Source organism: Pecten maximus, chromosome 17, assembly GCF_902652985.1.
Source record: "Pecten maximus chromosome 17, xPecMax1.1, whole genome shotgun sequence".
NCBI classification, from domain to species: Eukaryota; Metazoa; Mollusca; class Bivalvia; order Pectinida; family Pectinidae; genus Pecten; species Pecten maximus.
Genome location: NC_047031.1, coordinates 33,507,339 through 33,524,616, shown reverse-complemented (window position 1 = coordinate 33,524,616; position 17,278 = coordinate 33,507,339). Strand labels below are relative to the sequence as shown.

The 17,278-nt window shown below is 36.4% G+C and overlaps 2 protein-coding genes across 2 annotated transcripts; both read right to left on the bottom strand.

The window, feature by feature from the left end:
• Positions 1-528: 528 nt before the first annotated feature.
• On the bottom strand, positions 529-4,125 carry LOC117315337. Its single transcript, XM_033869487.1, has 6 exons — positions 3,613-4,125; positions 3,018-3,204; positions 2,130-2,378; positions 1,761-1,932; positions 1,329-1,480; positions 529-714 (listed from the first exon to the last, which is right to left on the bottom strand). Exons 1-6 carry the CDS (start codon positions 4,123-4,125, stop codon positions 536-538), a joined length of 1,452 nt encoding a protein of 483 aa, XP_033725378.1. The 3' UTR covers positions 529-535.
• A 9,342-nt stretch (positions 4,126-13,467) lies between these two features.
• LOC117315336 (collagen alpha-1(I) chain-like) lies at positions 13,468-15,784 on the bottom strand. The gene is made up of 2 exons (XM_033869486.1): positions 15,688-15,784; positions 13,468-13,859 (listed from the first exon to the last, which is right to left on the bottom strand). Exons 1-2 carry the CDS (start codon positions 15,782-15,784, stop codon positions 13,468-13,470), a joined length of 489 nt encoding a protein of 162 aa, XP_033725377.1.
• Between the last annotated feature and the right edge of the window lie 1,494 nt (positions 15,785-17,278).

Below are 17,278 nucleotides of genomic sequence, written 5' to 3'. Positions count from 1 at the left end.
TTTCTGGTAAACGCTGTTAGTTTTCTCAATTTTTTATATAAACACATAAAAAGCCTTGTGAATATTGGCAAAATTAAGTCAAACAAACACAGCATTATAATAATTGTGTTTTCTTAAAAATGTTAAAAGTTCAGGACCACCAGGTGGTTAAGAAATATTAATGATGAACTGTTGGACAATATAGAAGTAAAGAACTGTTTTGATTTTGATTTTGTTTTGGATCAATAGCTTATGAAATGGAATTGTCTAGGCGTGAAGTTGTATTTGATGAGATAACTATTTTTGAATAAGATGTGTTACCTCTTTTGTAGTTGGTATAGACCTGAAAAAATAAAACCATATTGTAATTGATGAACTTTTCTCCTTGTTATATGTAAAAAAAAAATAGCCAATGTAATAAGTGATGAGACACGCGTCAACTGAAATGTCAAAAATGTTGTTCTGTCAAAGATGCTATAGGACCTCAAGGGTAAGTACCACAAGGAAAGTTACAAATAAGTATTTTGTATTCTGTAGTGTACGTTTATAACTAATATTAACAGAAGCGTGATCGGTGGTTTTGAATGAGTTCACTTTTGTCAACAGCGACGAATGAGTGAGTGATAGGTGAAGGTATCTCTCCCATGATCTCTTTCCCTTCCTGTGATGCAGCTAGGTGGTTGGGGACATCAAGTCTTCTGTCAATGGCAGCTTGCAATAGCAATGCAACATAGCCTGAAACATAAAATCAGGATATCAGCTAAAGATCAGAAAAAAATCTTTCCAAGTATCATTTAAATAAAATTACAATGTTATTTTTTCTGTCCAGAGAGTTTTTATCGGTGATATCGATGCAGTACACTGAACACTCTGACCTAAGTTTTTATTTATTTATTTTTTTTTTCGGGTCACAGCAGATTTATTTGACTTGAGCTATCTTCCTCAGATACTGCCCTCGTAAAGCAATGTCAAAACCTCAAGATAATCAAACATGCTAACATACCTCCATGTTATAACACAACAGTTTTCATTTCCCCGTTTTCTAAATGTTTCTTTCTCAAGAACTCTCTAAACTTCGATTACGATACATTTTTATCTGTAGCCCACTGCAGTACACTGAACACTCTGACCTAAGTTTTTATTATTTATTCAAAGTTATTAGAATTGAAATTATTGAATAAAAGTTATATTTAACTCTACACTTTGCATTATTAATGTAGATGTGTTTGTTATGGGCATTCAACACAGACTTCAAATATTTTCTTTATTATAAACCACATTCTTAAATTTTAGACCATGTAAAAAAAAAATTATGAATCCATTATCCAAAACATAAGTTTTCAACTTACCATATGTAGGTGGAGTCTTGCATGGTTTGACGACGACTTCACTTCCTTTCTTTGCCTTTGGAAATGATATATGCCATTTCTGTTGTCCATCTTTGGTCACTACCTTGGCGTTGTTGCTGTTCTCGTTGTAATGCATGGCTGCAAGGTACAATCTAAAAAGGGGGGGGGGGGGATTAAAAGATTTTAAAACAAAACAACAGTGTTAATTTAAATTTCACTTTACAAGTTCACATTTTGCTTGGCCATAAAGTTTGGTATTAGTGTAATTGAATAGTAAACAGGGACAATAGTTACATTAAAAAATACGTCCATTTCATCCTCGACTTTACATTTAATTGTTAACCATAAAAGCTAGTATTATCATTTCAATAAATGTATCTTGTGTAAGTATTGTCAGTGTGTGAATTGGGCAGAACATATTGAAAAACATACCTGGCGAGCATTGATGTGTAGAAGTAGTGGTTGCTCTTAGAGGCGAAGTGATTCACAATATTGTGGTACACTTCTAGTCCATATGTTTGACGGACAGGAGAGAGCTTCCCAATGTCCTTCATCAGGTATGGACTCTGAACAACTGCTGTCAACATCTTGTGAGGTCTGGATCCTGAAATTAGTGAGAAACAATATCCATAAACTGAACAGTACACTGTTTTTGTTTTAGAACTTTTTCTCTAATTCACCTAAAATATGCATTACATGTGTACATTTAAGTACAACAGGTGAAAACTTGATGAGCTTACAGTAATACTGAAACACGACACATTTTGGGTTTACAAAATATGGAAAATTGCAGCTTCTTACCTTTTTCTAGCCAATCTCTATCAGTGGGATGATGTTGGCAATGTGGGAAGAGATCAGAGTGACCTTCATGTTTATCAGCAACATGGTTCACCAGGGAGCTCCACTTAGCCCTCTTTAGGCCGCAGTCATCGCCTGAAGACATGGACGTCCAGTACATATGGTTGCTGGCTGACTTGATCCAAGGTCGAATAACCTCTCCTCCTTTCTTTTTAGCACATCCTTCAAGCTTCTTTAGCTTCTTTGTAACGCCTATTTTTATAACGAGCATCATTAGTTATCTGTAGTCAACTTTATTGAATATAGATAAACATGACCTGGCTACAGATGAATGTATTGAAATATAACATAATTGAATCTGTTCTTATTGTGTATTAATTAAAATGAAATTTAATTACAACAAAAACTATTCAGCAAATTGAAAAGTCTCGGATATGTGATTAAAGCCAAGACAAGTATAGGCTTACCTACAGTAAGTCACATACCAGTAGTGAAATATCAGTGACAAGAAACTAGTATTGGATGTATAAAGCCAAGACACGATAACGTATTTGGATCAGACACAATGCAAAATTAAATGAACTAAAAGTTATCTGGGCAAAACTTGGGGACTAATTATAAAAAGCTAATTATATACCAGGTAATGACTCATATCATCAGTTATCTCAGTTATCAACCAAATATGTATAAGTCCCAAGTTTCCTCTGACCTTTGCACCAAACTTAGACTTTCTGTCCTATAATAACTGTAACTGTCACTATCTTTCAAAATGTCAAATTATGATGTTAGGAATAGAGGAAACTCTGACTATATATGGTATATTTTTTATGATGCATATCTGCACCATGTCAAAATGGCATTTTCATGCCATAACTTATGTTGTATATATACCTTTGGCAACATGCCACACATCAAAGTAATGGTCAGTGTTAGGATGTTGTTCCCTCATGAACTTCTTTACCATCACATGTCTGTCAGTGACCAAATTTTTGAGGCTGATGTCATTCTCCTCCAGGTGGCTAATTGACCGTTTGAGGCCTTCAAGCTCCATGTGAGTTGATCCCCTCGCTTCATTACTCTGAATAAAAGAATTACAGTAAATTAATTAAACATACATGTCTAAATAAACTTTACTTGATAATGAACATGTACTGCTGGCCTCTGAAGTTTTACACATTATATAGTTGGCATTTCAGTCTTTCATTATATACATATGTATATATCATATATGATGGGCAGAAAGGCTTAGCTGCAAAGTCTTTTTTTTTCATTATTATATATATATAGGTTTAATATGTTCTGTACAGGAGATGAATTTTATACTTTCATTCGATTTATATATATCAATTCATCATTATTATGATTATTCAAATATTAAACTTATCAATTTTTTTATAACCTCAAATTCATCATTACATATATATAAAAAAGTTATAAATTCAAATTACTTTCTACATGTTAACATTTGGATGAAGTAAATACTTACTTGTACCAGTTGTACATTCAGGACTTCATTCGTCTGAAGGTCCATGAGGGAATACGACCCATATTTTGCGGAGTAACCTGGGGAGTCGCATCGGCAGTCTCCTCCTAAAGTTAAACTTTGACCTACACGTTTCTCCAGCATCTCAGCCTGAGTTGTCTCCCATACATTAATTGTTGCTGGTACCAAGTATGCAGACTGAATGGTCATGAAAGTCCTCATGGAGAACATTTGTAGGTTGATATTAAAAATTTGCACTGTTTTTGAAAAGCTTGCCCCACTAAAAAACACAGCAGATGACACAAGTAGGTTACTCCATGGCATAGAATTGTGGCATGTCTGACTTTTCCATTCAAACACATGACCTTGAGAACAAACCGAGGCCACACACACCATTGTCCCTTTAGCAAACTTGACAACATTTTCACAATGTCCTCCACATGTTCTACACACAGACAAAACCTTGTTTAGGGCAGATTCTGACACAAGGAACTGTTTTTTCAGATGAAATGTCATTGTCACTTGCCAGTTTATAATTCATGTCCATATCATCCTCCACGTCATCATCATCATCACCATCATCATCTTCACTGTCGATATCAGGATCATACTCACTGCCATCAATACTTGTAGTACAATGTTAACTCGAAATGTCATCCCAATCCATGTTGTCATCTGAACTGTCATCATCTGAATGACTTACAGTATCATTTCTGAGTGGAGGAGCTGCAATGAGGGAGCACTGGATACCACGACTCACTTGGGAATTGCTCAATTGTGGACGTACCTGGATCATCCTTGTCCGTTGATCAGGTTTTCTGTCTATAGATACTTGCACACTCTTATTGACCGTCATCGGTTTCTCAAAACTTGCTGTATCTGTCGCACGGTCCTGTCTGTTCATCGTACACAGATCCTCCAAAATGCCATGCTCATCATTTGTGCCGATCAAATCCAAATTAATGTTCTCCTTTTCGGATATATTTCTTGTGTGATCTTCTAAAGCTCCCACCAAGACCTATCATGATCAGAGACAATTGAAATGAATTATTGTTCAGACACAGTTTGTCACAGTTACACTTAAAAAACAGAAGAAACATGTAAGTCACTGCATGTTGTAGTTATAAATGTATTGTACTGATCAAAAATAATACACGTCATGTCATTTCATGAAATTGAATTGATGAGTTGTATAATGAAAACCATTTAATTTTGATTTATGTAAAATATTACAATCATTGGAGCAAGACTTCATTATTGACTAACAGAACACTATGTATCTCAAATAATCACATGACTATCGCCAGATGATGACGAAGTTTTAAAACAAATTTTAATTTGCTTTTAAAATCATTAATACAAAATGTGTAATCTACTTAATTTGATTGGTTGTGCCCTAAGTAACTGTTGTATAAATGATAACCTCTGTTAAATTTGTACCATGATTTATGAAAAGCAGCAAGGACATCAAATATTGTTTTATTATATTTGAAAAGGAACTAATAACGAGGTGATTGGGGAGGGGTCTTGCGGTTCCAGCGACAATTATATATATACAGACACAGAACAATTAAAATCAGAAGGGAAGGGGGCACTTCAGTTGTTTTTTTTTTGTTTTTTTTTTTAATATCACAAAATACAGTTATCTTTATATCACTTACTTCTGCTTTCCGGCGTTTCGCAAAAGCACCACGGGCTGGCGATGAGAATGCTTTCTCGGCATCACGTACATGTACGTCTGGAACAGCACTGTCTTTCAGTTTAGCTCTTCTGGTAAATTCCATTCCTAGGTTCATAAGTTTTTCTGGATGATTGTCAAACATGTCCATGGAAAAATGTTCACTGCATAGCGTGTGATGCACTGAAGCAGAAAAATCTGCTCGTCTACAAAAATGTTCCCATCTTTTCCTCCGGGATGCATCCTTCGGGAATTTGAAAAATGAAATCCCACTGCCTTTCTTCAGACGATTAGAACAGCCAAAAGCAGCACAAAATACCATATTTGATATTGCTAAGTCCACTCATTTAAGAATATAGCTGTGTACACAGTACAGTCGTCCACTAAATCTCACAAACAGCGCATAAAAACTCGTCACTCTCCAGCGATCAGGTATGTAAACATGGCAGCATGACATTTACCCGCGGACTATAATTGCGTCACTTCCGGTTTACGGGTCAGAAAATATGCATAATCAGAAGGTCAGGAAATTTGACCTGGATATCGTCGGCATACCCGTTATCTCGGTCGTATTGAACCCGGGGAGATATTTTATTACGCAAATAAAGGTATTCCCTGCCTTTAATCAATTTATCATTTTTGACTGCACAAATCCTTTAAAACCAACTCACGTGTGTATAAGGGGAACGCCTAAAGCATTGGTCTCGCATGCCTTTGATTGCGTAGTTTACGTATCAAAAATAACAAACTGCAACGCTATTAAAGTACCTTTATTTTAACATACTTGAACGTGCTAACATGAACTTTGTTTCTCATAGTTTAACGTGAGTTCGTGAAATTGCCCGTACTTTACCGTTGTTTACCTTAGCATAGCGTTGCTCGGTGTAGCTGCGCGCAGTCAAATGTTGTTTACCCAATTATAGTGTTGTTTAGTGTAGCTGCGCTAAAATCAACGTTGTTTACTCTACTGTAGCGTTGTTTAATACGTTAATCTCGTTTTGTTTTTGTTACCGTTATAAATATTTAGACATTGAAGCGGTTTAGCTAAAATATTCTCGTTCTTCCATCTGATTTAGATATATTTCACTGGACAACGTGAAGTTTTCTCTTACATTTACATATATTTGAATATCGATGATAGTGTAACCTTCCTTCAGTTACTTCAACGTAGTTTAACTTGTTAATACCGTGGTTCTTTATGAGTGTCTTAAACTACGTTATCAAAGACATGAGTGACCACAGCATAATAAATTTTGTAGATATTACGTCTGTATTGCAAAACAACATTATTTCCATAATGAATTTCAACGTCCACCTCCGCCGCCACCGTCGCTCTTTCCAGGATTACCTCTGGGTCCTGTGTCTCCTGTGGGTCCTTTGGTACCAGTGGGACCAGTAGTTCCACTTGGTCCACTACATGTAGGTCCTGTTGGACCCGTATCCCCAGTTTGTCCGGTAGGTCCTGCGGGACCATTTTTTCCTGTAGGTCCGGAGGAACCGGGATCTCAGACAAAAAATTTAAACAAAATCAACAAAGGAGCTTGTTCTCTTTACAGAGTAAAAATATTCAACATTTTAATAGATAAGTTCACCTAATCAGCATGTCTTAACTAGCATATTTTGCCATTTTAGAGTTGTCGATATATTTGATATAGAAATAAGTTGTTTTATTTCAGGGTCCATATAGTATGTTTTTTTTTTTTTTTTTCTTTTTTAAAAATAATGAGTTGTAATGTTATATGTTATATATAGACCAACATTTGACACAATCAGAACAAGGGGACGTCTTGACGATTGGTGTATATATGTTGATTGCAATGGTATTCCTAAAAGGACGAACCTCTGTATGATGTCCCTTTCTTCAATGACATGTCCTAGGTTGCACACTACAGTAGGACAGGCTGGCGATTCGTTTGTTAAGCAAATAACTCCTTTATTATGATATCCATACAAATGAAAAAATAAAGGTACACTATAATTGGTATATTTAGATGAAGTAGTATCAAGAAGTTTCACATTTGTTTAAACAAAAATTGATGAATTTGCTCCGAATATTTTTAATTTCCGAATTTTCCGAAAATATATTTACACATTTCTTGCTACGGCGTAAAATGGAAGCCCCCCGAAAAAGTAAGATAGCAGAAATACAGTACGAGGAGGGCGATTTGGTACTCAAACGCTCACAGAGCGTTGACACGCGCAGCCCCCCGCTCAGAATTTGCGTGGGTTTGCGGCGGGGTTGCCGCGGGATTTGAGCGGGCTTCGAGCGGGCTTGAGCGGGTTCGCAGCGGGCTTGAGCGGTTTTGTAGCGGGTTTGAGCGGACTTGTAGCAGCAGACCCGCTCGCCGGGCGGGTTTGTAGCGGGCCCGCTCGAGCGGACTTGTAGCGGACTCGCTCGAGCGGACTTGTAGCGGACCCGCTCGAGCGGAATTGAATAGGACCCGCTCAATCAGTAATGACGGTAGACTTTCAACAGCCTGGTGTCGATTAATTATATTTTAATGACCATGTATATGTTTTCTGTTGTATCGTCCATCGTAAGTATTTATTGGATGATGTACCTCAACTATGAGATACAAATTCATACGTGTAATGTATTGCTCATGAAATCTATGTTATAAGTTGAATAATATCTGCAATGTTGTACAATATGACAGTATACTTGATGTCAGACCATTTTGATCAAAACTATTTGTAGGAAAATATTGTAGTTATTAAAGTTCAAATAGACTATTTTCATGCATGTGCAAGATCACTCACGAGTCATAAATCTAGTAATATTGGATATAGTCGTCATTAAGTGTTAGGAGCTGAGTCAATACATTGTAAATGTATCCTGTGACTGCTAACTGGTGACCGCCTTCTTTGGGAAAACAAAAGGTAATTATTCCGGTTAATGGTGGACAATGAACCAAGTGTCCGCAGTAGCATTATTTCATTCTTACGGAATGGGGACGGGTCAAAAGGCGGTTTTGTCATCATTTCTAGAGTACTTAGGACGGTCGGATCTTGGTCAGAATTTTTTGTGCACCTCGAGTGGGATATGAGGAACACAGAAATGTGCTCAATCCAGTAACCATTTTAAAAGTGGACAATGAGCCACGTGTCCACGGTAGCATTATTACAATTCTGATTTAGCTGACCTTTGTATAGATGGCGTTTTGTGCATGACCTCGGAGAGGCCACATAAGGGGCTCGTTATTTTGATCTCGACTTATTTTTACGTAGACATTTGAAGTATTTAGCTAGCAACATGTCCGTTTGAGAAAATTATCTTTGAATTTCTGTAGTAAGTTTCATAAACTTTACAATTATTTGAACATTTCGTAGTTTTAAATCAACGGCCTAAAGATATTGTGTTTTTATTACTATCATTATTTATGTGTCCATCGGGGACATCTCTTACATGGCTAATATCACGGACATACACTTACATGTATATTACCGGTAGATATCGAAATCAGTGCTAATAGTTTCCCAACTATAGTAGCTAATCATTTAATTACTTTCTTATCAGACAAAAAATCGTCACAAGTGCATTGCTCTACTCGAGCTGACTTGAATTATATTTTTTGTAATCGTATGATGTTGATGAGATGTATACTCGCAAGACTAATAAAGAATTGAAAAAATTGTTACCATTTTAGCAGCCTGGTACAAAATTATTATGTGAGATATCGAACACTATTGTAAAGGATAATCGATTGCCTTCCCGATCTCTTTTTGCCAGCAAAGAAATACATGTAGTACGGTCTTTGATTACAAGACCGAGCATAATATTTTATACGTATGTATGTATATCTTATGTTGTATATATGCTATTAAATGGAAATTGTCAAATAAAATACAGTTTAAACTATATAGACCACAGAATCATTGTGTGTGTAGTCCAATATTCTTTCTTTATTGTGAGAAAAAACAATACATTTGTGTCATCTGTCATGTGTATGTGATAAAAACGTCAATAAAAACACATTTTAAACAGATTTTAATCAATTATAACAACAACATGGGAATATTTCCTGTCCTTTTTATTTCGGAAGTAAAAAAAAAAAAAAAAAAAAAATACGTACTGACTATGCGAAAGTCACCATTATTATCAAGACCTAACACCCAAACAATGTGAAGTATTTCCTCCTTCACCGAGCTATTGACCAGTCCATTTTATGTCCGATGAAGCCTGAGATTAGATTAACTCTAATTGTATTAGATACACAGTGTACGTACATGTAATTGAAATTTTCCATTGAAACTGGTAGGTAACAAAGAGTTTCAGGAGAAGATACGAACCTTGTCTTCAGAGAATGTAGGAGATGAGTATCATTATCGGTTTTCCTGTAAAAACGCAATCATTGAAAGTTTGCAAAGAAATTACATATTCTAAATTATTACCGCTCAAATCCAAATAAAACTAAACTAAAGGTCTGTTTAAGGTCATAATTATAAACGGAAGTTCTAAATGGTTTGTCTTTTTTTTCTAAGAAAATCTCTTCTTTGATTACGTGTACATTTGTATGTAATATAATCCTATGAATATTATGTTTTTGTAACTGGATTGTTTATTCATATATATGTACGTGTGATACAATGTTAATGTTCCTCATGTAACACATTTCCATGTGTTATAGTATCCAAATAAAACTGTGTGTATGGAGACCACGTGGTTAAAATCGCGTCATTTACAAATCATGATTGGAGTTAATCAATGTGATATAGATAAATCCTCTATACACAGGACAAATACCGGTCGTGTACAGTGTAGTTACCGTTATAGAAATGTTTTCACCTGCTGTTAACATCTGCTAATCACAGATTTTGATTACAATAGCGAGTATACCTGTATCGCAGTGACCCCATCGGACCCCTACGGCTTTTTAGGTCACCTGAGACGAAGTCTCAAGTGACCTATTCTAATCGCCTTTTGTCCGTCGTCGTCCGTCGTGCGTTGTGCGTCGTGCGTCGTGCGTCCGTAAACTTTTTACATTTTCGACTTCTTCTCCAAAACCACTTAACAAAATTCAATGAAATTTGGCAGAAAGTTTCTATGGCTGAAGGTCAACCACAATTGTGAATTATATGGTCCCCACCCCTCAGGGGCCTGAGGGGTGGGGCCAAAAAGGGTCAAATTGACTAAAACTTCAAAAATCTTCTTCTCTACTCTCAGATATGGTGGAGTCAAACACTCTTCATAGATGAAAGGGTCTTGTGGTGCTTTACCAAAATTGTGAATTGCATGACCCTGGGGTCTCACGTTTGCCCCTGGGGAGGGGGTAAACTTTACTATAGTTTATATAGGGAAATCACATTTTTGACTATTTTTTGTTGGATTTGTATTTGAATTCATTCTAACTTGTATCAAATTATCAGCATTGGATGACAGTTTGATGGTATGTACATGTTGGCCCTAATTGACCCCCAGGGGCTGGTGGGCGGGGCCAAAAAGGGTCAAATTGACTAAAATTTCAAAAATCTTCTTCTCTACTCTCAGATATGGTAGAATCAAATCCTCTTCATAGATGGAAGGGTCTTAAGGTGCTTTACCAAAATTGTGAATTGCATGACCCTGGGGTCTCACGTTTGCCCCTGGGGAGGGGGTAAACTTTACTATAGTTTATATAGGGAAATCACATTTTTGACTATTATTTGTTGGATTTCTATTGGAATTCATTCTAACTTGTATCAAATTATCAGCATGGGATGACAGTTTGATGTTATGTACATGTTGGCCCTAATTGACCCCCAGGGGCTGGTGGGCGTGGCCAGAAAGGGTCAAATTGACTAAAATTTCAAAAATCTTCTTTCCTACTTTCAGATATGGTAGAATCAAATACTCTTCATAGATGGAAGGGTCTTAAGGTGCTTTACCAAAATTGTGAATTTCATGACCCTGGGGTCTCACGTTTGCCCCTGGGGAGAAGGTAAACTTTACTATAGTTTATATAGGGAAATCACATTTTTGACTATTATTTGTTGGATTTGTATTGGAATTCATTCTAACTTGGTTCAAATTATCAGCATGGGATTACAGTTTGATGTTATGTACATGTTGGCCCTGGTTGACCCCCAGGGGCTGGTGGGCGGGGCCAAAAAGGGTCAAATTGACTGAAATTTCCAAAATCTTCTTATCAACTATATGTTAGAATCAAATACTCTTCAAAGACTGATCCCATTAGGACTGATGGATGGGGCCAAGAAGGGTCAATTTCGTTGGCCGAAATATTTCAAATCTCAGGTGACCGTTAAAGCCCTTTGGGCCTCTTGTTTTTTTACCTGCGGTCGGAATGTTGTTACATAAGGATTAAGCCTATGCTCCATGTTTACTAGTCTACCTGTATCTCACCTCTTACGTTTAGGTCTTTTAGAATAAGGCACCTGCCGTTTTCCTTTTGAGGCCGTAATAGCGGAAGTAAAACCCGTTAAATCCGTATGCGATGATAATTGTATTAATCATTTTTAAATCATATATATATTTCAGATTTAAATTAGGTACGTAATTTGTATTGTTGAAAGTTATACATTTATAATATGCACATTGTGCGTATTGGTTTAAGGGTTGCAACATATCAAGATATACACGTGCATTGAAATAAGAGCGATTACTTTCACTATATCTTTATATATACCCCCCCCCCCCCCCCCCCCCCCCTTTTAAAATAAGAAATGCAAAAACAGTTTATAGTTTATGAAGAATAAAACAATGAGATAAATTCATCTCTGATGATCAGATATGATGTCTAAAGTTCGCTATAAGAGAGAGAATACACGAATCCTGTTAGATTGCAAAAAAAAAGCTTTGGATTCTGTCTTGGAAATTAGAAAGGAAGGTTGTCAATTTGGGCTTTGACCTACTTTATTACTTATTTACTGTGAATGTTTTGCAACTGAATTCTCCAAATCTGCTGGCAATTCAACAATTCTTTTTTACTACAATTACAATATTAATGTTCATTTTAGATGCTCCCACTTTGAGCCCCAGTTTTCTGTGAGTCCACACGAAATCGGACGTTTTCAAAATGATACTTGATGCAAATTATCTTCGGTATTTTCCTGCGAAAAAAATAGCTTTGTCACTGACTGGCTGCAGAAAGTCCCAAATTAGCATACCTCTTTCATAAATAAAGTTATGAAATATTCAAATTCAGGTTGTCTTGTCCTTGACATAAACATACTGCCATCATCATCATCATCAATAATGATTGAAGATGGTGATAATGATGGATACAGATTGCTGGCAATAAACGGTTATTATTTCTACAATATTTAAATTGTCAAAAAACTTTTTGAAAAAAAAATACTGCAGTATTTTCCAAATATTTCGTCAATATAATCTAGAATATGTGGTGTTGACGTGTATCTAGACTGATGTTACTTTCACTGCCAAAACACGTAACATTTCCAATATATGCACTTGTTGGAATCAAAAAGATGCAAGATACTTAATTTCTATAACCTGGAATAAAAAGTGTGAGGCTTTAAATACTATAAAAGCAGCTTAACGGGGAAAAAAACTTGATCAAATTTGAATATGTAACATGGCAAAGACACTGCTTGTGACATATTATCTGTTAAACTGTCAATTTCAATAAAAATGCATGTTTTAGGGGGACACAATTAGCTGATATGTTTTAGACATTGCACAAAATAGCCTTGTCGCTTTGCTCACAAATCTCTAAAGCACACCATTCGACTTATATGTATCAATACTGATTATGTTTTAACATGAAATGCAAATGGCAGTCGTGAATCATATCAAACTAATATGACATATAAGGAGGTATTTCAAACATAAAAAAATTATCTTATTAGAAATTATAAGGACCTTTAGACCAGGTCAGGTTTTTTTTTAGTTTTTGTTTGGTTTTCTTTTTTGAAAAAAATGTCCGAATGTTTAGTTGGGTAAAAGATACGTATTTCTGAAAAAGGAACCCAACTCACCTGTTTGAAAATTTGTTTTAAAATGGTCCTCTCTCTATGATCAGACCTAAAGTCCTTAATGTCTTAAAAGTATGATAAAGGAGAATTTCAATGCTTTCAGTTATATAAGAAATTGTAAACATTTACATCAAATAAATGCTTTTTTAAGGAAAATGCACGGTCAATAAATATTTGGGTTTATATTTGGGTTTAAAACATGCAAATTTGTTATTTTTTATTCGTGTTTGAAATCCAATATCATTCTCCTATGAACATCCGCCGCCGCCGCCGCCGCCGCCGCCGCCGCCGCCACCGCCGCCACCGCCACAGTCTATTTGTCCAGTTTCTCCTGTGGGTCCTGTGGAACCAGTGGGACCAGTAGGTCCACTTGGTCCACTAGGTCCTGTTGGACCCGTATCCCCAGTTTGTCCGGTAGGTCCTGCGGGACCAGTTTTTCCTGTAGGTCCGGAGGGACCGCTTGCGCCTATTGGTCCCGTAGGCCCTGTGGGACCAGTTTCTCCTATAGGTCCGGTATTACCATTTGGTCCCACAGGACCTGTGGAACCTGTTCGTCCTGTAGGACCTGTGAAGCCAGTTATTCCAGCTGGTCCCGGTGGACCTTCGAAAATATCAGTTTTGATGACTATCCATGCAAATGCTGAAATATATAATAATCAATTATTAAACCATTGAGAGATCGATATTGTGTTATAACATTAATAGGTGGACGAATATATAAACTGAACTGAATAAAACTTTTGCTTTTTATATTACATTTATTCATTATATATTTACAAATACTTCGAGTATTGACTTATATGAGTATTTTCTAAAAAGGAACATTCAGACAAAATGTTTAAACAAAATCAACAAAAGAGCTTGTTCTCCTTACAGAGTAAAAATATTCAACATTTTAATAGATAAGTTTTCCTAATCAGCATGTCATAAACTAGCATATTTTGCCATTCTAGAGTTGTCGATAAATTTGATATAGAAATAAGTTGTTTTATTTCAGGGTCCATAAAGTATTTTTTTTAAATAATGAGTTGTTATGTTATATGTTATATATAGACCAACACTTGACCCAATCAGAACAAGGGGACTTCTTGACGATTGGTGTATATATGTTTATTGCAATGGTATTCCTAAAAGGACGAAACTATGCATGATGACCCTAACCCCACTGACGAGTCCTAGATGGACAAACCTCTGTATGATGTCCCTGACCTGACTGACGAGTCCTAGGTGTACAAACCTATGCATGATGTCCCTAACCGCACTGACGAGTCCTAGATGCACGAATTTCTGTAAGATGTGCCTAACATCATTGACGAGTGCTCGATGGACAAACTTCTGTAACATGTGCCTAACATCACTGACGAGTCCTAGATGGACAAACCTCTGCATGATGACATTAACATCACTGACGAGTGTTAGATGGACAAATCTCTGTATGATGTCCCTTTTTTCAATGACATGTCCTAGGTTGCACACTACAGTAGGACAGGCTGGCGATTCGTTTGTTGGTCAAGTAACTCCTTTATTATGATATCCATTAAAATGAAGAAATAAATGTACCCTATAATTGGTATATTTAGTATGAAGTAGTATCAAGAGGTTTCACATGTGTTACAACAAAAATTAATAAATTGGCTCCGAATTTTTTTGATTTCCGGATTTTCCGAAAATGTATTGACAATTGCAAAGGTTGTACAGATTACTAATATATGTACTGTATTAGAGGTAATATTTAGGGTTAACTGGCATCGTTTACATATCTAAAACATATGCCAGATGATAAATGATAAACCTTTTTGAGGTATCCCTTATCTCACTAATGTGCCAAAAATGGATAAACCTCTATAGGATGATCCTGACCTCACTGACGACATCTAGATAAGCAAAACTTTGTATGATGCCCCTAACCTCACTGATGAGTCTTACATTTACAATCATCTGTATGATGTTCCTCAAAACAACTTTGTATAATGTCGTTAACCTCATGACGAGTCCTAGATAGACAATCCACTGTATGAATGAGTTCAATTGTAAGATATTTACATCTTATCTGTCGAGTATTCAAATGTTATTTGATATCATGATATTTGTCACTGACTGGCTGCAGAAATAAAGTTATGAAATATTCACATTCCGGTTGTCTTTTCCTTAACATTTCAATACTGCCATCATCATCATCATCATCATCATCATCATCATCAATAATGATTGAAGATGGTGATGAGTGTGGATAAAGATTATTGGCATGAAATAATTATCAATTCTGCAATATCTTAATTGTCTAAAAACTTCCTGAAAAAAAAGACTGCAGTTTTTTCCAACTATTTCGTCAATATAAACTTGAATATATTGTGTTGACGTCTATCTAGACTGATGTTACTTTCACTGCCAAAACACGTAGCATTTCCAATTTTCATACAATGATGAAATTGGTTCAATTTTAGGCAATAATCTAAACATTTTCTTACCGCAGATAATCAGGATGATACCGGCATATGGATATGTTGGTGACAATCCACTCGGAAAGCCGAACGGTGAAACGTTCGGAAGAAACTGGCCCGACATGGTCGCCACTTTCCGAAAATCTATTAAATGAGGAAACCAGATGGGCAATTAAACTATGAAAAGTAAAAGAGCAAACAAGGTCATCTTAGTAAATTGTTGTAGCTGGAAATATCACAATTTAAATATATTTTAGCAAGTTTAGCCTGGAAAATAATATAATTCAATTTAGCATGATTAAAGGATGTATAGTGACAAGTTAACAATTGACCATTTCCTGAATATTAGTATTCAAAATTGTTGTTCAATGGACCGTCATATGTAAATAAAAATTCAAACAGTAATACTTACTTAACAGTAAATTTGTACTCGGCTACAGACTACCCTACAGGAAATAACTGAAGCCCGTTTTATAGCAAATGTACGCTACACGTCAGTCAAATTTCATCCAATCCTTTAACGTCTTTCATGTCGTGCACTCTATAACATGTACCTTCTTAAATAGCATTGTGATAGGGTTAATGTTAGTGTAATGGGACCAGCCTTGTCAAATACAGCTAGAGATAAGTATAGGCTATATGTACAAATCTGGGACCAGCCAGGGTTAGGATTAATGTCTGTTAAGCTTACTTGCTTGTATCGCTATATATTTACGGTGATAGTGGGACCATTTTAAGCGTACGGGGGCAGTTTATATCTTAGAAGTTCAAATATAGCGTTATAGGCAGCCACTATTCATGATATGAGACGTTTGCTGAGATTGGTGGAACCGAGGTCGCAACAAGCAGCGATAGCCATCGTCTCTATAGCGCGCCGGATTTATATTTCGGGCATCGTGCGTTTTCCGACAGACTGACAGGACTGGTGAGCCATTCCACTTACCTAGTAAGTGCCAGCAATCTCCAGAACGGGGACACTCTGGTACCCTATGTCCCCATACCACTTACAATTTCAAATAGTCCCCAAGTAAATTTCATAATAAAAATAAATAGTGAGATTTAGACCCAGTCATACACGGGTTAGTTATCAACTAAGAATCAGGACTGTGTTACCTCGGTCCGTAGTTAGTACATAGGTGACGTTAGAGCCTAGGCACGTGTATATTACAGCGAATATAGTGTTAGTTAAGTGAGGATTTACATAGATAATAGCCAAGAGGCAAGCGCATGGTTTGTCACCTGATGCTGTGTGATGTTAAGGCGTACGTGTACTATCATTACTTGGATTATATTAGGGGTGTGGGAGCGGTGACAGCGCCTGATATGAATGGGTGCCGCGATCTGAAGGTCGCAAGTAGGTTTAGGCAATCCCCAGACTTAGAGGATATGATTGGTTTTACCTTACATTTCCCAGCTACTCAATTTAGCTCTAGATGGTATTAATCTCAAATTATATACAACATGAATATATTGTAGTCGTATTGTTACTGCACTCTGACGGCACGTATATGGACCACAGAACCAACTCAAAAATAGATTGTGGGTTTTCCCCGTTTGGGCAATAGATTTAATAGGAAGAAGTTTCCAAAGTTTTATGTGTTGGCTGGGCAATACATGT

Coding starts and splice junctions, on each gene's coding strand:
- LOC117315337 (XM_033869487.1), bottom strand. CDS start 4,125: ATGACATTTCATCTGAAAAAACAGTTCCTTGTGTCAGAATCTGCCCTA. Junction 3,205..3,612: donor TGAATGTACAACTGGTACAA/GTAAGTATTTAC, acceptor TCTTTTATTCAG/AGTAATGAAGCGAGGGGATC. Junction 715..1,328: donor CAAGACTCCACCTACATATG/GTAAGTTGAAAA, acceptor TTTATGTTTCAG/GCTATGTTGCATTGCTATTG.
- LOC117315336 (XM_033869486.1), bottom strand. CDS start 15,784: ATGTCGGGCCAGTTTCTTCCGAACGTTTCACCGTTCGGCTTTCCGAGT. Junction 13,860..15,687: donor TATCATCCTGATTATCTGCG/GTAAGAAAATGT, acceptor TATATATTTCAG/CATTTGCATGGATAGTCATC.